The sequence below is a fragment of the Ambystoma mexicanum genome, chromosome 2p (genome assembly GCF_040938575.1).
Source record: "Ambystoma mexicanum isolate Mex_15411 chromosome 2p, UKY_AmexF1_1, whole genome shotgun sequence".
Taxonomy (NCBI): domain Eukaryota; kingdom Metazoa; phylum Chordata; class Amphibia; order Caudata; family Ambystomatidae; genus Ambystoma; species Ambystoma mexicanum.
The window spans coordinates 1,046,324,838-1,046,348,204 of NC_090923.1; the positions used below are offsets into that span (position 1 = coordinate 1,046,324,838).

The 23,367-nt window shown below is 49.0% G+C and overlaps 1 protein-coding gene across 1 annotated transcript in view; it reads right to left on the minus strand.

The window, feature by feature from the left end:
* Window positions 1–23,367, minus strand: part of CTSW (cathepsin W) — a 242,907-nt gene that overhangs the window by 217,733 nt on the left and 1,807 nt on the right. Inside the window, exon 2 of the mRNA XM_069644937.1 lies at window positions 10,994–11,060. Within this exon, the coding sequence (XP_069501038.1) occupies window positions 10,994–11,060 (67 nt within the window). The remainder of the gene's footprint in view (window positions 1–10,993; window positions 11,061–23,367) is intronic.

A 23,367-nucleotide genomic window follows, 5' to 3' on the forward strand; every position in this document is an offset into this window, starting at 1 on the left:
TGCGTGTTTGTTGTGGACATGTGTATTTTACTTGTGTGATGTGTTGCGCATGACTGCCACTACATGTCACGTGTACATGGTTCTGATGTGCAAGTAATGCAATGCTTCCCTGATGCATGTCTGCTCTGCTGGATGGTGGACATGTGGAGCGGACAGGGACTGTCTGCATCACCACTATTGCACCCTACTCACATGCTGGTCACCAGGATGCCCCTCAAGACCATGTTCCAGCTCACTGGCCCTTCTGCATGTAGCATGGGGTGACCTTCCTCTCAGCCCAGGGACTATGTCATAGCATGACTGACGTGCATGTGTCCTCTGCCTGCATGTGGGTACTCCATGTAGGCATGCTCCCTTGCCCCTTCACCCCACCTCTGCACCCCAATTCCACCTTAGCACTGGTATGCTTCAATTTTGCTGTTGAGTACTTCCCTGTTCATGCGTGCTGTGTACATGCTAACTTCCAGCAGCCAATCTGCCAGACATATGCTGTGTGGTACATCCTTTGTACTTGATGAAGGGTGTCTCACTTGGACTGTGCAGAGATCAGAAGCCCTGCAGGGACATGAGTGCCCATTCATGCTCCATGTGTATTCCACTCATGCCCCTATGTGTCCTTGACTGGATGATCATTGTAGTAGGAGTCCATGGGGACCTACATTGCATGGCATTTCATCAGCCTTCCCATGTCCACTGTGGCTCAGTCCTGCATCGCACACATGTTTAGGGTGTGACAGTCTGTGTGGGTCACAGGCCTCAGCCTGTTTAATGGCCAATGACTATGTCCAACTGGTGTAGTGTCTTCTTCACACGTGGGTGTACTCCGGAGGTTTCATCGTGTGTCCTGCTTACTGTCCCATCATCATTTGCTGTGCTGTCACTTGACTCACATGATGCAGTTGATGCTAGTCTACACTGTCTGTCAATACACATGTCTATGGTCAGTCTTTTGATACCATGCTAGGCATCCCTGCATTTGCACCTGGGGGGGGGGGTGGTTTGCTTGTAGCCATGCTAGCCATTGAATGCACATTGCACGTGATGGCTGAAGGTGACCTTGCACTGCCTTCACATTTTCAGATACACATCATGAAGTACTTGTACATGTAGACAGTGAGTAATGTACAAATTTGCTGCACTGCATCGACCCACTTCTGTGCAAAATAACACCATTCTACATGCCTAATCACATAAGCAGTGTCAAGTCGACCCAGCATGCATGGCAGGTTCTCTTTTGTGTGTGATATGTCTGCTTGATGTGTTTGGTGTCTGTGTGATGTCTGTGTGTGTGTGTGTTGTGTGCTTCTAACATGTGTAGTGACCTTTTTTCTCTCTACTTTTCAGATGATGACGCAATGAAGCCAGAGGATGGTTTTGCCATGCCAGGCACAGGGTTGTTATCACTACAGCAACCCGGCACAAGTAGGGGTCGTGGGGTGGTAGGCCATGAAAACCCACATGTGCTACAGTCCATCTTGTCTCTGGCTGGCAATGAGTCCAGCCCTGATGACCACTCTGATGTCCATGTCGAGTTGGATGAGCATCAGGTCCATATGTCAGGGGTGCGTGATTCTGATGTGGGCACTCCTCTGTCTGTGACACCTGCACTGAGGGTTCAGACAGTTTTGGAAACTCTGCCTGTGGTGGATCGGGACGCAGGGTCACCCTCCACACCAGTCACTAATGTGCCTGGGCCATCACGTCGACGGGGGCATGTAGTCGTGCAGCCCCGGGCGGTGCCAACACGGGGACACCCAGTCCTTGGGTCCCGCAGGGGTAAAGCCCAGCAACGCGGTCGCTGCGCGCAACCGCTGTATACTGAGTGGGAGCAAGACATGACTGCCAATTCTGAACGCCAGGTGGCAGCAATGGAGAACATCGCTGTGAGCATGGAGCGTGTGGCCCAATCCGTGCTCCCCCCTGCTAGGCAGGTGCTTCTCCAGCAGCAGGCGGCACGGTCCACAGCCCGCACACTCAGGCTGGGCATTGCAGCCTCAGACAGGACACGCCAGGCTGAGATGGTGTCTTTGCGTCGAGCAATTGCTGCTCACGCAGAGGCACACATGGAGGCCCTGAGGGAGGAGTATGCTTCCCTCAGATCCACTCTGGGTGTCCTTATGATGTCCCAGAGGGAGCAGGCAGAGGAAAGGTTTGCGCAGTTTGAGCGTACCATCTCGGCTGAGTTACATGCTTGCCGGGAGGTGCAGCAGTTGTCCAGCCAGGCCTTGCAGGAGGAACTCCATGTTACACGCGTTACCTTGCAAGAGGAAGCATGCGTATCACATGAGGTCCTGCATGCAGACCTACGTGTGATCGCCGCACAGAACCAGACTCACCCATCCGGCAGACTTGCTGCCGACGAGGGGCAAGCTCTGGCTAGGTGTGGTCAGGCTCCTGTGCCACGTCCTCCTTTCCAGCAAGAGCCAGACACGGACGACAATCTGTCTCCCACATAGGTCGGGCTGTGCAGGCGTTGAGCCCATGGAGTTTTTTTTTTCCCTCAACATCATTGCGTGTGGGTGTTGAGCAGCTCCCTGTACCTCCCCCCTCCTGGGTGTCTCTCCCCCCCCGGGTCGTATGTGGCCATTTTTGATTTTTCTTTTAGTTTAGTTAGTTAAGTTTCTATTTGATAGTTAGTTTAATTAGGTAATGTAGGTTTTTCATAGTTAGTGTAATTAGTTAATATAGTTTCAAATTGCTTGTCTATTGTGCTTTCATGTGACGGTGTGGTGCTTTGTGGCTTTTGAAAGCATCCACTGATTGTCCAGCTGGGCCCTTCAACCTTGTCTTGTGTATGTGTTTGCAGCTTGGGGTCCTTGACTCACGTATGCCACTCCTGCTTCCCTTATCCATGGGCTCTCAAGGATGGTTCGGTGTAACAGCCTATTACACAAGGGCTTTGGACTGTCATATTTGTGGCATGTCTGCTGCTGTCGAACTTGTGTTAACACCCCTAGTGGGGATGATAGGGGTGTTATTGACCACTGTTCTTCTTTCGCTAGATGGGGGGTGTCATGATTCATGTGTACATTCATTGCTATGCATTGTGTAGTATGTTTCTTATCTTTACTGTACATGTGCTTGTTGCAATTCATGCTGAGATAGTGTGTTCCACACTTTGCCTGTGAAAGACGGACTGATGGTGTGATTTCTGATGTACGTCTCTGACATGGTCCAGCCATGAAATGCCTGAAGAGACACACACAGATGAATTTAAAGCATTAATCATGTGTTTCATGCCCTTTTTGCAGGGGGATGAGCCTCCAGACCACCTTTGCCAGCAGACATGGGCCATTGGACATCTGCAAGCTGGACACGTTTGGTGGTGCCGACATGCGCATGTGTGCGCAAGCAGAGACACAGGGATTGCGCTCATACATCCGAAAACAGCTGACGTGTTTCAAGGGACTCCAGGCAAGCTGAGCAGCACAGGGGGGCCACAACACAGCAAACCTTCCACCAGGCCAGTTGCACATGCATGCTTAGTAGCAGCACTGACGGTGAGCTTGGACAAATATTGGTGTTGAACCGCACAATACAGCTGAGATTTGTTGGTGGACTAATGGCTAGTTGATGGGAAAGTTGTCTGGGGCACCTGCAGGGGCAGTGGCACATACCCTACGGTCCACCATGGTCCATTGAGGCACTTGTATTAGCCATGTAGCGTTGCGAGACATGGAAAGATGCAGCTCACAGGGACAGACAGCAAGGGACAGACTCGTGTGCAGTGCATTTCATTTCCATGTAGAATTTGACACATGCACTACCTACTTTATTTCAGTCATGGTGGAACACGACTTGTTCTGAAGTCATATCTTGCTATATGCGTCTGGCTGCTTACCCAAGGAACATTGCATGTTGTGTAAATCGTGACACATTCCATTTGCCACGCACCCATTGGCGCCTGACTTACTGCATTGACCGTGTATGAACCATCACAGGGGTAATGTTACGTAGGGATACGAAGCATCCACACCAGATTGTTTGTTTGTAGAGTAGTTTGTTAGTTTGGGGCATATATGGTGGTGTGTTTGTGTGTTATGGGCACACACAGATTAGTAACTGTGGCTCTCTTTGCAGCATTGACTGCTCCTGTTACCGGACCTGAGAGTGCGCAGGCAGGAGGCCAGCACTCACCCCAGAGATAAGTTTCTCTTTGTCTTCCATTTGAGTAATTTGTTGCTATGTGCATGATGATCAAGTTTGGTGTACTTGTGTATGTGTTAATGTGAGTAGTACAGTTTTGTGCATTTCCTACTTTCCCGTGTCAATCCTACTCCCCTCTCCTGCCCCGCATTCCGGTTATCCAGTATAGCAATGCCTGTCCCGACTGCATATCTCTGACCCTCCTTTCCCACCAGGGTCTCAGAGGCCTGTGTGAGTTTGACCTTGCAGGCACCCAGACCCCGGTGGGGGTGGTTGGTTCATGCCACTCCTGCGCCTGTACACAGGAGCTGTGACAGTACACATCAGTTTGTGGTGCATCATTCTGTGTTAGGTACCACACATGGTACACATCCTGTTGTGACATTGTTTTACTGTGCTACCTTGGTTGTTACGTCATTGTGGTAGTACTTGGGCTTTGTGACGTACTGCTACTTCAAGTCATCTACTGGAGGCTCTTCTGGTTTGTTTTGCTGCCTGCAGGCTTTTTGCTTGGCTTCTGTGTTGGCCTGCTTTGAGTTCTCTTTGATGTGGTGTTTTTGCAAGTCAAGGTGGCCTATGAGGGTGCTGGACGCTTTTTGCACACAAGGTGGGAGATGGTGACAAAGGGGAAGGGGGATCCTGTGGCCAGGTGAAAATCAAGGATGAAGGCTACATAACCCAGGTGCAGTTGTTCAGTGGGTCATGGTGATTTGTGAAGGAGGGGGTGTTTTGTTGTTGACAGTTGCCTTGCCCTACAGTGTGATGCGCACCCTGACATTGTAATTGCGGTATCCTATGTACATGATGTATTCTGCTGATCAATGCCTGTTCATGTGTTGTGTTTACCTTTCAGGTGTGAGGGAATAGTTGTGGCTTGACATGCTGGGGTGTACACATGGTGAATGTTCACATGTGATATGTAGAGGAAACTGATGGTCACTTGATTGCACATGCATATATTGAGTGCATGTCCCTACTGACCCACAAACTCACACTATGATCCACTACATGTACAACCACCCTTCCATGTCCACATGTACACTTTGTTTGCCTTCTGGTGCCCACTGTGTCCCTGCAGCACATGATCTATGACCAATTGTGGATCCTGTACATGCGTAATTTGCTTTTTGATGTAGTTTGTCGCTTAGATTTGATGCTCAGGGTGTGCGTCACACACAATGGCTGTTCACTATGCTGTGCACTGAGCAGTGTGTTGCAGGAGGTGGACACGGCACAGAAGCTGCAGTGTTGATTTTGCAATGCACAATGTGCATGTAGACAGGCATTCATTGTTATGTTACAACTACAACTGTTGGAATGCATTTGGGTATAACTTATTTTGGGTGGGAGGTTGTTGGTCAGTCATTTCATCTGATTCCATGTCAGGCATCATTGTCTGATGCCACTTTACATTTTGCATATGTCAATGTGTACCTTATTGGTACTGTGTTGGTGTATAGCTATTGCTTGCCATGTCATGCTGTGGTTTGGGGAGGGGGGGGGGTTGGGTGACATACCAGTGATAGTCATGGCCTGTTTTGCAGGTCTGTGTGATTCACACCTTGCATGTGTGCCTTTTGGTCACACAGGATTGCTTATGTTTAAGTAGCTAGGGATGCACACAATGTGGCACTTCCATGGCAACATTCTCAGGGTGGTAAGGTTGTGACAGTTGACTGTCTCTTTGTCATCATCGATTGTCCCCTGGTATGTACCAGGCCTGTGTGCACTCCGCAGGGGTGGGAGTTTAGGTGAAAAATGTGGCCACAAGCTGGGTCCGGGCTTCCTCTCCATGTGCCCTGTCCCCTCCCATGGGCAGTGCCCGTGCCTGTGGTTGGGGATGTTGGGGCACCACCATGTCCACCGGTACGCCCTGCCATGTTGCAACATTGTGCAGGACACATTCTGCCACAATGATCCTGCACACTACTGAGGGTGCAAAGAGTAGCTATCCGCCAGAGCGGTCAAGGGAGCGGAAGCGTGACTTGAGCACTCCGAATGTGCGCTCCACTATGGCCCTGGTTGCAATATGGGCAGCATTGTATCTTACCTGGGGTGGTGTGGTGGGGTTCCGGATTGGCGTCATCATGTGGTTGCTCAGAGCGTAGGCACTGTCCCCTGGAGAGGTGATGATGGTTGTGATTATTGGGGTTTGTGTATTCGTGTGTGTGTGTGACATGCATGCATGTGCACAGGCATTTGTACTCACCTAGGAGCCATGTGTCGCCATGCTGCCCAGCTTCCAGGGCCCGGCTCAGGGCGGACATTCTGTATATGAAACTGTCATGGGTGGAGCCAGGGTAGTTTGCATAGACAGAGGTGATGATTCCCTTTGCATTGCATACTACCTGCACGTTGATGGAATGCCAGTGCTTGCGGTTTCGGTAGATTTGCTCAGTGGCCCTAGGTGGACGTAGGGCCACATGGGTGCAATCTATTGCACCAAGCACTTTGGGGAAGTGTGCCACCCTGTAAAAGTCCTGGACAACGGCCTGCCTTTCTGCGGGTGTTCTGGGCATGTATATGTGCCTGCGGACAGAGCGCTGTCATGATTGCCAAGACCTGGTGTAGGCAGCGTGACTGCGTGGCCTGTGAGCCCGCCCCCACTATGGCAGTAGTCTGCTGAAATGACCCAGTGGCCAAAAAATGCAGGACATTGAGCACCTTCTCCAAGGGGCTCAATGCTTGGGAGCAGAGGGTGGGGGATGTAAGGTCATCTTCCCACTATCTTCCCACTCCCTGACCAGGTCTAGGATGATACGAGGTGGAAACCTATACCGGCCGTAGACCTGGTCGACAGGCATCCCAAAAAGGCTTGTCCGGGGTGAAAAAATGCATGCCCTTGCTATTCTCCTCCTCCTGCGGTGTCCCACGATCAGTGCTGCGACAAATGGGGCATTCATCGTAGCTGTATATACGTGTTTGTTGTTTGCACGCACTTTTATACTGTGCGCGGGGACGCTTCCACCTGCCTTCCTGTGGCGGACGCGTTGACGCCTATGCGTGTCTTTTGCTGTGCGCAGGTTTCCCGTATTCGAATCCATGAATACGGGTTGTTCACGTGCGTGTGGGCATTCTGTGTAGTTCCCTGCAGTACTTCCCCAGTTACGCCTTCTTTTTCATGCATTGTTCCCCATTTCGCGTGTTACGCCCACTGTTCCGCCCACTTTTGTTGTGTGCGCCGCGCTATGTGTGCTTTCGCTGTGCGCGTAGCGCACGCCATTTGATGACGTTTGTGCCCGCGTGCGCCACGCACGGATTTGTCGCACAACCAGTGGTATACACGCGCAGTGCCTTCTTTGAAACGCAAGCGTGCGCGTGCGCCTGCTTTCTCACGCTTGCGCCACCTTGCGCTTGCTTGAGCTGGGATTTTCGTTGCACGTTTGTTCCATGAATCGGCCCCTATGACTCATGCCAAGAGTTTTCAGACAAGCAACAGACGCTGATACATTGACAGCATCTTTCAATTAAGTAATTTGGTTTGTGAGGTTAAAATTGGAACTTGGCAGGAAAAGCAGACATGATTAATGATGAAGCCAGATAAAGCAAGGGAAACTTAGATACATTTATCGATGTTCTTAATGAGGAGGGCACAATGTGCGTCGTTCAGACCATTTTGAGAGACAAGCTGTATTATTTGGCACCATATAATAGAGCATATCTATTTCTCCACAGTATAAGGCACTAACTAACTTGAGAGGACCTCGAAAATCAGATAAAGAGTAGACACTGATGTGATGAAGGCGTTCTTTGCAGAAGTTAAGAATTGTCATAGTCATGTCTAGCCAAATCTAAAATAAACTTATCAGTTTCGTGGGCCAGAGAAAATTGTGGATGAAGCTATTCTAATGTGGGCTTGTGTATACCAGATAAGCCATCCAATGATATTGAAGGGATGTTGTTTCTCTGACTAATAGGACCTATCAGAAGCATACGCTGACCAAGGTAGTCATTTGCATAAGGATGTTGCATCATCCAAATAGCCTATATAAGCAGAATGAAGGCAAAATGTTTTTGAGTGTGTTCAGAGCGTGTCTTGTAACTACAGCTAATAAAGACAGCTGAGAACCTCCCATACGCCTAATTTTCTCTTGTCTCTCTCTCTCTCTCTCTGAGGAATATTCATTGATGCCTGGTGTTTGATGGAGGATGGGGACCAGGGCCCTCAGTTCAGGGAAATGTTCAATTGCCTGTGCCCTATGGAAGGTGCAAAGGTGTGGAAAAGTATGTGGTGATGGATGATGGGCCAGGTGGAATGTGGGAAGAATTTCTGAGTTGCACAAAGATGTTGAGCAGAAGGTTGAGTTGTGTAGTCATGAACGGCGAGGAGGTTGTTGCTTCTGATGAAATAGTTGTGAACAAGCATTGGTATAAAATGGACACACTTCTTAAGATGAAATCCCCAGAAAGGGGCACAACAATTAAGATGAGACATCCAGCCGTGTCGGTAGAAGTAGTCTGTAGTTGGGACCGTGGGCATCGTGGTGCTTCTGGATATTAAGACATTGGCCCTCATTACAACTCAGGCGTTAAGGGTTTAACGGCGCCGTCGGCGCCGTTAACCCTTAACGCCTGATTACAAGTGTCCCTTTGCGTGTTGGTGTTTAACGCCTGCTTTTAGCAGGCGTTAAAAATCCAACCCGCAAAGGGACTTTGGAGCTAATTACGGCACCGTAATTAGCGCCTTCCCCATTCCCATTATGCCCTATGGGGGCAAAAAAGGGAATGGGGAAGGGCAAATGGTGAATGGGGAATTACCGCCCCACTCACCTTGGAATGGGGCGGTAATTCTGCCATCCACCATGGCGGAATCGTAACCTTAGCGGCATGGACCATGGTGCTAATAGCACCATGGTCCTCCGCCAAGGTTGTAATGAGGGCCCTTGTGTTAACTTGAGGTTGAGGATTTATGTTCATTTCTTCTGCATTGATCTGTCTTTTGCAATTCGGGATGTATGAAATTCATGTACGGTGGAAGAGATATTGGAACTGGAGTCAGGATATAATGGTGACCTAGTTATTTGTATGCTAATACTAGTGCTAATGGAGATAGGACTCCAACTGTTCACTATGACAGCTGGAAGTACGACCTCCAGCAAGAGAGATCACGCAGGGCTTCTTGTAATGAAGATAACACATTCACTGACCTGGATGTCCCACTTCTCATTCCTACATAACACTTATTGCTTTTTCTTTATTTGCTCTAAGACCCAGCACAGTCAATACACTGCAGTCATGTCCATCTGCAACTCCAGGTCATTACCACGGCCAAACACAACACTGCCATTATTCGTGGATTACACCCTAAGAACCCACACCTACACCAGCAGTAAATCATTAAAGAATGAATATGGCATTAAGCCCCCGTCCCAGCTTTTGGAACGGGGGCTTAAGGCTATTAGCACCATGGATGCCAAAGCGTAACCCGGTGTGCAAAAAAAAAAGGATTTTCCTTCATTCAATGGGAACGCTGTGCGTGTCCCGTTGAATTAAGAAAAATCCTTTACAAAGTTGGCCACCATGGAAAAGGGAAGGCGGGTCTCTGTACGGAGCCCCTCTTCCCTTTCCATGGCAGCCAGCTGGAGCCAGGAAGAAGGATCGGCTGTGGCGAGGAGTGCCGCTGCAACCGAAAAAAGGTTAGTCGGGGGTGGAAAGGGTTTAACAGAAAAAACAAAAAAAGGAGGGAGGAGGTTGAGGGGAAGATTGAGGCTGGGAACCCGGCAGGCAGGCTGGAACGGAGGCTTACATCGGCAGTTCAAGCATACGTTCCTAGCCACCTGATTGGCTGGCTGCCCACACCCAGGTGCTAATAAGCTTTAAATCATGGCCACACATTCTAATTAGCAATGAAGAATTTCTCAAAGTTAGCATGCCTGCCATGTTGCATCATTTTTAGCGTTCAAAAACATAACCATGCCTGCTAAGTCACAATTTGGATTGCATTCTGGAATTCTGGGAAAGGTCTGCCAAAATGGATTCCATGTTAAATAACTTTGACAGACTGTTTAAACAATGAGAAAGTTTGAGCGTAGACACCGTCCATCAAAGGATAAACTCTGCATATGGACTGCACTCTGCAGCTTTCCCTCATTTTACCTGTGCTTTAAACAATGCAAAATTGTGTCTGCCTACATATAACCTGTTTACAATTGGTGGTGCCTTTCCACCTTGAGGCCCCCAGAACCCGTCACAATATTGCAGATGTGACCTCTAGAACGGGACGTGTTTCTCCATATGTGGCACTCTGTTCTAGCCATCATATTGCAGGTGATGTCTACGGAACTAGACATCCAGATGTGGCCGCCGGAACTGGACACAGTATTTCAGGTGATGGACCCTGAACTGGTTACAATACTACAGGCGTGACTTCTACAAATGGCCACAACAATAACGATAATGTGGCCCCTAGAAATTGACATACCACATAAGATGTGGCATCCAGACGTGGACAAGACAATTCAAATGTGGCATCTGGAAAATAATGTTTCCTTCACAACCTGGTGACGTTTCTAGACCTGGACATAATACTTCTGGTGATACCACCCAAGTGATGGCTGCACCACTCCAAATCTTGGAATCTGAAGGATCCAGATCTTAAATGTTCATCCCATCCAAACTAGTGGAAAGTCAAGTGATGTCAAGTAATGCCTGTGAAGACTCCATGGGCTTGATGGTCCTCCTCTGTATGGCAAGGTATACATCAGAGCTTAAAAAGGTGGCATGGCGGAAATCATTGCAAAAGTCAATGCAAATCCCTGGATGTTGTATGAATGCCCTTAATATCCCTTTGTCTTCTTACCCACCATTTCCTTACCAACTACGTAACCCCACCCTAGTCAAGCCTTACCTTTATCACTTCCATAGCTCCTGTTGAATGTGACCATGAAGTCCTTGAAGACCGCCATCTCCTCAGCCTGGGAAAGAGAGACAGACAGAATGATTTGTTTATTATAATGTGGAAGGCTACACAGCAAGTGTTCGATTTTACGGGGTGCATTTTCTGGGAAATGTCGCCCCCTGGCGGCCATTTCTCAGGCGACTTTATCACCGGACATCCCATCCAGTCATCTGGGGAATGGGACTGCGAGTTTCCAGGCAGGGACAGAGCGAACGAATGATACGAGGATCTCTGAACTCAAAGTAACAGTAGCAGAAGTGCTCTCATATCCAGCCCCCTGCAACCTATGAGGGTGCGACATCTTGGGGCTGTAATCCGCTCTGCGCCAAACTACTGTTATGTCATGTTATGGGGGATTTTTAAAACGTGGGCTACCGGAAGTGAGGCCAGCGCGTGCTTAACACATACTCCTTCGGTGCTTGTACTGGTGTTGTGATGTGTCCTGAGCTTCATTTTACGTTTTGTCTGTTGGATTGCAAGCGGTTGGGACTGGGTTTAGTGTCTGCTGGCATGGTCTGGCCTCTGCATCAAAAACCGGAACTCTTTGGTGTTCTTTGCTTTTCTTAAATTCTGCATGGGCCAACCACGGAACCACACAGGAGAGGTTCAAACCCTGCGATATAGTTGATATTTTGTTACAGGGTATTTCTACGTCGGAGCCACTCTGCTGAATGAAGGTGCAACACGCCTCACCCTTGTCAGCTCATTCTATGGAAGGAAAAACAACACCCTTCACACATATGCCAGAAATGTATTCAAAAGCTACCAGGAGACGATCTCCATAATTTCCAGGGTCAAAAGGGAATCGGAGACTCTTCAAAAGCAAATCGCTCCTACCTTAGTACACATAGATATGTGTGTTGCACATTTATGTAAATACTTTTGATTTGAGTAGTTTCGAATTATCATTGTATGAAACCTATCCCCCAAACGTGACAAGCAATGCTATGATTTATTTTCTATGAGAAACTCACCCCCTTGTGTCAGAGGCAGCCACCGGACTCTTGGTGCAGATGTAAATGCCCATGGTTTTTACTAGGGCCTTTTTTCGTGTTTAGCTCATGTCGATTATGGCATTATGGGAACTCTGGCAGACGACAAGGGAAATGGGAACCCGGATTCCGAGCACACATGTTGTACGTATGTGGTGCCAGCATGCAGAACCTGGTTGTTCATTATGAATGCAACATACGGAATATGGGCTTCAAACATATCACATGCGTACATGAAACTGCTTTGGCTCTAAAATGAACCCGCAGCGCTCCTCTAAGATGTAGTTCGTTCCTATGGGTATGCCGGCTTTCAGCGTGAGGTTTTCATGACCTGTGTGTGTGTCTGATCCAGCGAGGGGCTCACCTGCAAGGCTTGGCCTTTGCACAATCTGTTTGGTGTTCTCACTGTGCATGTTCTGTATAACGGACGCTAATGACCAGAGCAGGAAATACGTGTATATATCCTCTGAGTGGTGGCCTTGACTCGAAGGGGAATGTGAAACAGAGCTGGGGCACGGGATAGAGACGCCTTAATATGGGGCAGCATTGGCACACCAGGCGAGCCCCTGTTAATGGAGTGCGGAGTTAGCTCTTTCAATGTACGCCAACATTATCCATTCCAAGTGGGAGACACTAGTCCAGTCCTGGTTTCAACTTTGCACTCTGGGATCCATAGTCCTGGGTTTCCCCATTATAAACCCAGGGCTTGATGTATCAGAAAGCAAAGTTAAAACCAGGATGGACTAGTGTCTCTAGAATCGAATGGCTGTTGTTGACATGCAGGCCTTTGTTTAATTGAACAACGGAAATCACATGAATACATAGGTTCTAAAGTTACAAAAGTAAATGGGATATTTTAGCCTATTAGGGGCAGAGGCTCCCCTTATATGATGGGCATGCGTGAATGATGCCTAACTCCTAAAACGGTAACCCCCCCCCCCCATAAACACAATTACAAAAATGCCAAGTTTTTTAATGGACTTTTTCAATTTTGTCGAACTTTAAGCAAAAAATAGATGGGGGCGTGGGGTAAGGGAATAAAATAAGGACGGGGGACTGTGCGGGGATGCAGGGGTCTCCCCTGCAATAAAACAAATAAAAAAAGAAAGTGCAAACATTCGACCAAAGAAAACCCTTGCCCTTTTTAGCCTCGTTATTTTAAATTCGATATTTCAACGTAGAACCCCTAAAACAGCAATGCTCAAGTGTCCATTGTGGTGTAAGGGAGGCATACACTACTTGCATATTGTGAATAGTTTCCTTTTAATGTCATTGAAGAGCGGAAATCATGTGAATGTTGCATGTTCCTTACCTGCCAAAGCAATGTGACCGTGTACTTCACCCTTATGCATCGTCAGGGCCTTGACCTCCCACACCAATTCCTCCCAGCTCCCTGTCTTTCCATAGCACTTTGCATCTGCAAACCCTCCACTCAGGAGACTCGCACTCACACCACCCTTGGCCCAGGCCTTTTAGCACTCAGCATTCCAGCACTTCATCCATGGTCCACCCATGGGCTCGGACTCCCCAGCGCTTACCCCCTATTCCCTCTTCCTTCCTGCACTGGACGTTCTGAATTACTCACAAGGAATAGTAGGTTCATCCCCCTCCAGCTTCCCCTCTGCTCTTAAACATTTTATCGTAATGCTTAATGTATTTCCCTTTCTCCTTCCCTCCCTGCCCTGTGGGGGCACTTTGAAACAGTATGTTCTTATTGTATAAGCGACTAACAAGCAAACCTTAAATAAATAAAGGTCAATACTTTAGCTTTCATGAAAATTGTGTAGTTTGCATATGTATTTTAATACAGCAAGAGTCGTAAAACATATTAAAGTAGACGTTGGGGCTAATTTTACTGAGCAGTGTCATTCATGGCAGGGACCAGTTATGTGTAAACATAGACATAGGCTGGTCCCTGCCACCAAATTTTGGTCATTTAGGGTGCATGAGTGCAGGGCACAGCCGGCGTACAAGCGTCTATGTCGCCTGTTGCCCTGCCATGCACTTTTGCACTATGACGTGCAAGTGAAGTAAACGCTGCAGGCAGCATTTACAATGGATCCCTATGGGGTCTGCCTCCTTTTTGCTGGTGCATAAAGTCAGTGAATTCCATAGTGATCCCCAGCATTTGCGCTGGCATGAAATGCACGCCGGTGCAAATGCTGGAGCATTTGTATGACGAAGAAGAAGGGAAGCATCACAAATGCAAGTTGCTTTCCGCCCCTCCTCTCCACCATACAAATGGTCGAAAATGGGACATGACATAAGAAACATGCGTAAATGCCTTACACAAGGCTTTCACCCAAGTTTCTTTCATTACGCCCCAACGAAAATGAGCTCCACTGTGTTTCCTATACCAGCAACTTTTTAGCAGTTTTCTTCATAAAAAGATCGATTATGCCAGCTTTCTAAATTGGAAACAATTGTTTTACCAAAGTAGAAAACTGAATGTGTGATTATTGGATCTGACTCAAAAGGGGCAGGCAGGGCCGGTCTTACAACAGATTGCACCCCAGGTGGGAAGCATTGTTGGTACTCCCTCTCCCCCGACCTGTTATCTCATGCATGTGTCATGGGCTGAGCAGCGGGATTGGGTACTATGAGTTAACAAAATTTTCAATGCTGGCATCTGCTGAATTTCATGAACCTCAGAAAACAGCAATAAGAGGGTCAAACCCGAACAGGCCTGGTTATGTTAGTCTGCTTTTGGTCTTCATTTTTAGTAACAATGACCAGTTTGCTGCTGTGACTCAGGTCAGAGAATCGACAATTTCAGATCTACACTAATGTCATTCGTATGACCTCAAACATTTAGCCACTCTTAAAAGGTGATGAACTGGTCTTGAACAGTGTTATTCAAACCACCAAGAACAAGCACCAGCAACATACCCACCGATAGCTGTACAAGCCCGTCTATCTCAGCATTAAAATACATGCATTTATGCAATATGTATTGCACCAAATATTTCACGGGAAGTTATATATATTTAGGAGGGACACACGTAAACAATATCACTACTCCATGTGAGTGGTAAAGTCTACTTTAAACATATGCAGAGAGCTAACATGCATGTACAATTCAACATAGCTCCCAATGTTAATGTTGGAGAGGTGGCGTTCTAAAATTATGACATTACAATGTGGACTTTACATTGAAACACACTGCAGTGCATTACCGCGGCAGAAAAATGGCAGTTCGAGTATTGGGGTTTGTTTCGCTCATGCTTGTGAACTCTCAAAATTCTTAAATGTTTCCTTCGTGATCACTCATTTTAGCTCCCGACAGCAACATAAAAACAAAAACAATCAAATTCTTAAACGGTGGAAGATTACTTTTTCTTGGGACTCGTTAAGTTTACTTTTTGCAAATTACTAGTTGCGTGCTGCTTGAATAACAGCGGCCCTTGCACATTGTGCAGTGCATAGATGAATTTCATTTCAAGGGACTTGGAGTACTGCGGGGATCAGGGGAAGCATCTCCAGTGTACCCCAAGCGTAGTGCGCTTTGCCCTCCACCCTCACCCCCATCCTTGCAGCCCTGCACATTTTCACATTCTCCATTATGGTAAAGAACATTGTCCCGAGCTTGGGAAGAGAAATGGACTATGCAAAAGGAGCTGCCTCCCCAGGGTGTTTTTAGCTGCTGGTGTATCAAATGCAGAAATGGGTGGCATCAAGAGCCCCACGCTCTGAAACATCTTTTGCGCACTGGTTGGTCACACGACAGAAAGTGTGAGCAGGTGATTCCCCAACACTTGAACCATTCTTTAGAGACCTGGCTTTGATTAATGTGGCGTTAGCTAGTCATGGCCATTTCCCAGCATTTGTGTTAAAGGAGATCGGAAGCTGCACCGTGCAGTGTATTTTAAAGGCCATGAATTGATGCTACAGCATGTCGCCCCCAATGGAACAAAGAAAGTGAAGCATGCATCCTGCAAGTCTGGGTATTTGCATTGTACGGAAGACGGGCCAACCGTCCACGGAGATAGTTTCTACTGTAGTTGCTGAGTCGCTTTCCCAAGCCAGCTGCTGTGCAGACTTCGCTCAGCTTTTGGTCCAGCGCCTGCATCCATCCTTCACACCATCATTCACAAGGCGCGTTCGTGTAGGTGTTTGTTTATCTTGTTAGACTAGCATGATTGCTATTCCAAACAAAAGAAGCACAACAACAAAGAAGAGTATAAGACAAGTCTGAGCAAACAGTCAAATGTATGAAACTCTTGCACTAAAATAAAGTCAGCAGTGCATGCCCAGGAAAGAAGGAACGACTAACAATATGCTCGGGAGCGGGAACTAGGGGGGCGTAGTAACCCCCAAACTGGCCCAAGCGTGGTACCGGCCCCAAGGCCTCGCCCTCAAAGTGATTTTGGCCCAGCTAACGGGCCGACAAATCCAACCCCGCTGGAACGTGCAACTGTCTAAGATCTGCTGACGGTGACACTCTGCCCAGGTCTTCCAAGAACCGGCCTTTTGATCTCCTGAGGAGAGTCCACCACCAGTGCTTGCTTCCTTTTTCATGACAAAAGTGTCTAGCTTTGTGGCCTCCAAATGCTATTCTTGTATGGCCGAGTCATCTCCGCAATACCATTTTAAAATAAATAAAAGGCCTATGCAGCAATAGGCCTCACCTGCGAGGACGGGAGCAGGAGGAAAGAAGTGTGCTAGCCTTGGCAGGCTGTAGTTACTGTTGGGTTTCCTGAAACAAGGCCGATCAGCGAGGGCAGGATGCAGCAACTGTTTGTATTTGCTGATTCTGCTGCTACTTGGCAGTGTGTGCTTGTGATGGGAACAACTTCAGGATTTAGTGACCCACTCGCTCTGCTTTTCTGTAATGGCCGGGGCCGACAACACCAGCCAGCCCCAATCAATCCACACTTCAGTGTCAGTGTGCGCCCATAGCCTGGAGGAGGGCACACCGCACGTGCGCCCATGGGCCTGGCTGGCGCCAGCAGCGCCACCGCCACCCGGGACCGGGGGAAGGTAATAAAGCAACAAATGTTGCTCATTTATTTGCCAATTGCCCTGCCCTGCCTGAGGGCCGAGGCCAGGCCCGTTTCTTGGCCCGGACGAGGCGGGCAACTGCCTGGGGCACAATAGCCCTGGGGGGCGCAATTGCCCCGGTCCCTGGAGCCTCTGGAGGGGATGAAATCCCCCAGTTTGTGGGGCGGCACATAGACGTGGGTAAAGTTCCACTGGTCAGGTGCTGGCGCTGCCCCTTCCGACTGTAATGTCACGTAGTACAAAAGTAGTTGTAATGTCACGTAGTAACAAAAGTACTACGTGACATTACAGAAGTCAGAGGCTTCTTCTGACCACTTTCACGCCACTTGGGGTGGGGGGAATAAGCACACCAAAAAAAAAACTTTAGGTCCCCCTGCAGCTAAGACCAGCCCCTTCCATCACAATGCCAGCAGGAAACTGCTAATGGTGGCCCATTAGTCACTAAATGGTTTCATGCTGGCATTGAGATGGGAGGGGAGGTGCAGTGGGCTGTGGGGGGGAGTGGGCGTGCCTTGCAGGGACGCACCGTGTGCCCCGGCATGGTACAAACGGAGACCTGTTTGGGCCCATGGTGCGTCCCTGCAAGCCCAGAAAATGGCCAAGATAATAGTTTAAAGCAGCGCTATTTCTTTCATGCCGCTTCTTTTCCAAACTATATATCAATTACACTTTAAACCACTTCCATGGCACTGGTGATGAGTTACTTCACTATGCGGATAATAGTTTTGACCAGTGTTGCTGAGTAAATATTCTTTAAGCTATGAACCGGTTTATTTATTTATTTATGCAATGTTTGTCGGGTACATGGAGACGGATAATTTATTTATTTATGCAATGTTATTGCATAAATTAGAAGCTATTATACAACAGGGTGGAAGAGAACGATGCAATTTCGAAGTTCTATGCTGGCTTTAGAATGGGCGTCAGCACGGCGCACCAGGTATTCTGGCTGTTTTTATTCTACCAGAAGTGTGTTGCTCTTTGTGATCAAGCCTTATACCTTCTTTTTTGTTGATCTACGGACTGCGTTTGATTCCATCCCTAGACAAGACATGTGGAATCTTTGCATAAAAAAAGGGTCCAGGCGAAGCATATTTCTCAAATCGGGAGGATAGCTCAGTCGCAACGCGCTCGTCTTGGAAGCAAGACGACGCAAAGCAACACAGGTTCGATCCTGGGTCCACACTTAAAAACCTCTGGTTATTAAGCACTTTATAAATAACCAGTTACAATGTAGTAATAATGACTCGCAGATTAGATCTGGTATGGGTGGTGAGTGCAACCCTCTATTACCAGTAACAAGAGGGGTGGGTAGACGGGCCCCTCCCATTCAACTTGTATGTAAATTACGTAATACAACTGTTCAATGAAATAAAGACAGGTGCTCCAAGTCCAGGAGGCGAATTAGTAAGTAATTTACTATTCACAGTGGTGCAGTGCTTAGTAAGACCCTGAGAGGTCTAAAAAGTGCCATGTCTAGTTTTGATATGCTTTGCCCTGGTAAGGGTTTGGAAATGAACATTAAAAAAACAAAATATCTAATCCTGTCCAGGAAACCTGCACAAAATATAAAATGAGGACTAAAGGAAACCCAGATATAAACAGTAGACTACTACGACTATTTAGGTGTTAGATTGGACGAGAAAGGCTCCTGGTCCAAAAGAGCAAGTCAACACTAGGAAAATAAGGAGGGGCAGCGGTTAGGTTCTTTTCTAACCATTTTGGAGGCAAAGCAGTGACACAGGCCTTAGAAATGTACAGGGCCAAAGCCCAGGCAGCAGCATTCTATGGTGAAGGATTATGGGGCTACACCAAGAGAGAGACTTTAGAAAGAATTACAAATTCTGAAAACCTGGTTGAACCTTCCATCTAGTCTCCCTCGGATTTGAGAGCTTGGAATACACCGGATCGGCTTCACGGTTCATTAAGACCGCTGCTGTACGCGTTAAGATTAAGGATGGGGATAATTTGTGTCCCCATTGTATAACATGTTTAGATATTTCATCGTAACCAGGTTCTTTCAATCTGCCTTTGTTGAGATATATACAGAAACTAGCAAAGACTCTTGCTTTCGATCAAGCATGGGAACCTGACCGGGTAAATGAATTCAGTAAACCACCGAACATATCTATGAAGAGGGGTACCTTTCATAATTAGTTGGGACGGAAAGCCACTTTGACACAAGAGTCCTATTTGTCCATTTCGGAAGATAATGGTACAGCCCGCATTCCTTCAATTCTGGTTGGGGATTCTTCCGCTGAGAGCATTTGTCAGAAAATGGGAGGGAGCAGGGAGCAGAGCATGCACACGATGTTTCAATAAAGTCGCAGACATTGAACACTTTATGGCATTCGGCCCTCCCTATCCACCATTTAAGGGCAAAATACCATACACCAACTTTTAAATCATTGAATGTAAGAAATGTAAGTCAAACATTATCTGACTGCTATCAATCTGATAATATGCCGATATCATAGAGAGCCTTGCTGTATCTAAAGGAAGCTTGGTACTTATGTAGGAAAAGGCCCGCTGCCAGTGGTCGAAGTGGGTGGGAGCAGTGCTCCTCTACTTTTTTTTATTCAATGTTACTGTTCCTATACTTTTATTTTAAAAAGAAACCATTTCGGAATGGTTTCGTTTTAAAATAAAAGTGTAGGAAGAAGTTGAAACTTGCACTTCACTGAATGTTCCCTTACAGAGCAATCCCACTTGTTTAGGGGTTTGTATGGGGCGTGGGAGGGGGCGTGGTGATGGGGTTTGTGGGGAGCACTTGTTTAGGTGTTTGTATGGGGCTTGGGAGGGGGCGTGGCGATGGGGTTTGTGGGGAGCACTTGTTTAGGTGTTTGTCTGGGGCGTGGGAGGGGGCGTGGCGATGCGGTTTGTGGGAAGCACTTGTTTAGGTGTTTGTATGGGGCGTGAGAGGGGGCGTGGCGATGGGGTTTGTGGGGAGCACTTGTTTAGGTCTTTGGATGGGGCGTGGTAGGGGGCATGGCGATGGGGTTTGTGGGAAGCACTTGTTTAGGGCTTTGTATGGGGCGTGGGAGGAGGCGTGGCGATGGGGTTTGTGGGGAGCACTTAGGTGTTTGTATGGGGTGTGGGAGGGGGCGTGGCAATGGGGTTTGTGGGGAGCACTTGCTTAGGCATTTGTATGTGGCGTAGGAGGGAGCGCGGCGATAGGGTTTGTGGAGAGCACTTGTTTAGGTCTTTGTATGGGGCGTGGGAGGGGCGTGTTGATGGGGTTTGTGGGGCGCACTTAGGTGTTTGTATGGGGCGTGGGAGGGGGCGTGGTGATGAGGTTTGTGGGGAGCACTTGTTTAGGTCTTTGGATGGGGCGTTGGAGGGGGCATTGCGATGGGGTTTGTGGGGAGCACTTAGGTGTTTGTATGGGGCGTGGGAGGGGGCGTGGCGATGGGGTTTGTGGGGAGCACTTGTTTAGGTGTTTGTATGGGGCGTGGGAGGGGCGTGGCGATGGGGTTTGTGGGGGAGCACTTGTTTAGGTGTTTGTATGGGGCGTGGGAGGGGGCGTGGTGATGGGGTTTGTGGGGAGCACTTGTTTAGGTCTTTGTATGGGGCGTGGGAGGGGGCGTGGTGATGGGGTTTGTGGGGAGCACTTGCTTAGGCATTTGTATGGGGTGTGGGAGGGGCGTGGTGATGGGGTTTGTGGGGAGCACTTGTTTAGGTGTTTGTATGGGGCGTGGGAGGGGGCGTGGCGATGGGGTTTGTGGGAGTACTTGTTTAGGTGTTTGTATGGGGCGTGGGAGGGGGCGTGGCGATAGGGTTTGTGGGGACACGTGTTTAGGTGTTTGTATGGGGCGTGGGAGGGGGCGTGGCGATGAGGTTTGTGGGGAGTACTTGCTTAGGCATTTGTATGGGGTGTGAGAAGGAGCGCGGCGATGGGGTTTGTGGGGAGCACTTGTTTAGGTGTTTGTATGGGGCGTGGGAGGGAGCGTGGCTATGGGGTTTGTGGGAAGCACTTGTTTAGGGCTTTGTATGGGGCGTGGGAGGAGGCGTGGCGATGGGGTTTGTGGGGACCACTTATTTTAGTTGTTTGTATGGGGTTTGGGAGGGGGCGTGGGAGGGGGCGTGGCGATGGGGTTTGTGGGGACCACTTGTTTAGTTGTTTGTATGGGGCGTGGGAGGGGGCGTGGCGATGTGGTTTGTGGGGAGTACTTGCTTAGGCGTTTGTATGGGGCGTGGGAGGGAGTGCGGCGATGGGGTTTGTGGGGAGCACTTGTTTAGGTGTTTGTATGGGGCGTGGGAGGGGGCGTGGTGATGGGGTTTGTGGGGGAATACTTGTTTAGGTGTTTGTATGGGGCGTGGGAGGGGGCGTGGCGATGGGGTTTGTGGGGAGCACTTGTTTAGGTGTTTGTATGGGGCGTGGGAGGGGGCGTGGCGATGGGGTTTGTGGGGAGCCCTTGTTTAGGTGTTTGTATGGGGTGTGGGAGGGGGCGTGGCGATGGGGTTTGTGGGGAGTATTTGCTTAGGCGTTTGTATGGGGCATGGGAGGGGGCGTGGCGATGGGGTTTGTGGGGAGCACTTGTTTAGGTGTTTGTATGGGGCGTGGGAGGGGGCGTGGCGATGGGGTTTGTGGGAGTACTTGTTTAGGTGTTTGTATGGGACGTGGGAGTGGGCGTGGCGATGGGGTTTGTGGGGACACGTATTTAGGTGTTTGTATGGGGCGTGGGAGGGGGCGTGGCGATGAGGTTTGTGGGGAGTACTTGCTTAGGCATTTGTATGGGGTGTGAGAGGGAGCGCGGCGATGGGGTTTGTGGGGAGCACTTGTTTAGGTGTTTGTATGGGGTGTGGGAGGGAGCGTGGCGATGGGGTTTGTGGGAAGCACTTGTTTAGGGCTTTGTATGGGGAGTGGGAGGAGGCGTGGCGATGGGGTTTGTGGGGACCACTTATTTTAGTTGTTTGTATGGGGCGTGGGAGGGGGTGTGGCGATGGGGTTTGTGGGGACCACTTGTTTAGTTGTTTGTATGGGGTGTGGGAGGGGGCGTGGCAATGTGGTTTGTGGGGTGTACTTGCTTAGGCGTTTGTATGGGGCGTGGGAGGGAGCGCGGCGATGGGGTTTGTGGGGAGCACTTGTTTAGGTGTTTGTATGGGGCGTGGGAGGGGCGTGGCGATGGGGTTTGTGGGGGAGCACTTGTTTAGGTGTTTGTATGGGGCGTGGGAGGGGGCGTGGTGATGGGGTTTGTGGGGAGCACTTGTTTAGGTCTTTGTATGGGGCGTGGGAGGGGGCGTGGCGATGGGGTTTGTGGGGGAATACTTGTTTAGGTGTTTGTATGGGGCGTGGGAGGGGGCGTGGCGATGGGGTTTGTGGGGGAATACTTGTTTAGGTGTTTGTATGGGGCGTGGGAGGGGGCGTGGTGATGGGGTTTGTGGGGAGCCCTTGTTTAGGTGTTTGTATGGGGCGTGGGAGGGGGCGTGGCGATGGGGTTTGTGGGGAGCACTTGTTTAGGTGTTTGTATGGGGCGTGGGAGGGGGCGTGGCGATGGGGTCTGTGGGGAACGGGAACAGGCCATCAGGGAACACTTTGAACACTGCCCGTTCCAGCTGAAACTTCCTCACCTGAAGAAACCTATTCACAATTATTGGAAATCAAACTGTTGATGTACTTTCCCGCTCTGGCGTCATTTTATGATTTATTGATGCATTTGTATGTGGCTCTCACAACCTCAGTTGTGCTCCTTGCCACTCTCACGACTCAACTTTCGGCACCAATGACACAGAGGCCCTCATTATCCTGGTGGAATTCTACCTGCAAATGGTGATACCATTACGGACACACGGTACAGCTGCACTACCGCCAGATTATGAGAGCCGGGGGAGGTGTTAAATCCCCATTCCATGGAGTCCCATTGAACACCATGGGGGATTTGCCGGTATTAGCTGGGGGTAATTCCTTCACCCCACCGGCAAACTTGTAGTTGGCCAGTGCGGAAACATGCCGGTATACAGTAATACTGGCACGTTACTTCCACAGCAGCCAACTTTTAATGAGAGCCAGTGTCCATGTTCTGCCTCATGTTGCTTTCACTACCCAAGTTCCCTACTGTGAGACTCTTGCTGCCCCATTTCTGCCCAATTTCCTCTCACAGCTCCAGATGTGCCACATATGGGAAGTGGTGCCTGTGTGTCTTTCACTGTCACAGTTCTACCCCATGATGCTCTCTCTCTAATATGTTCTGGACTAACTCTGCCCTAATATTGTCCCCAACCCCCAAGTCCTGTCTCGTGTCATGTTCCCAGATCCGGCTTCTCTCCATGTCTATTTCTCTCTCTAGGTCTTTGCACATGTGTTGCACCAATGCCTCACTCAGTTCTGCC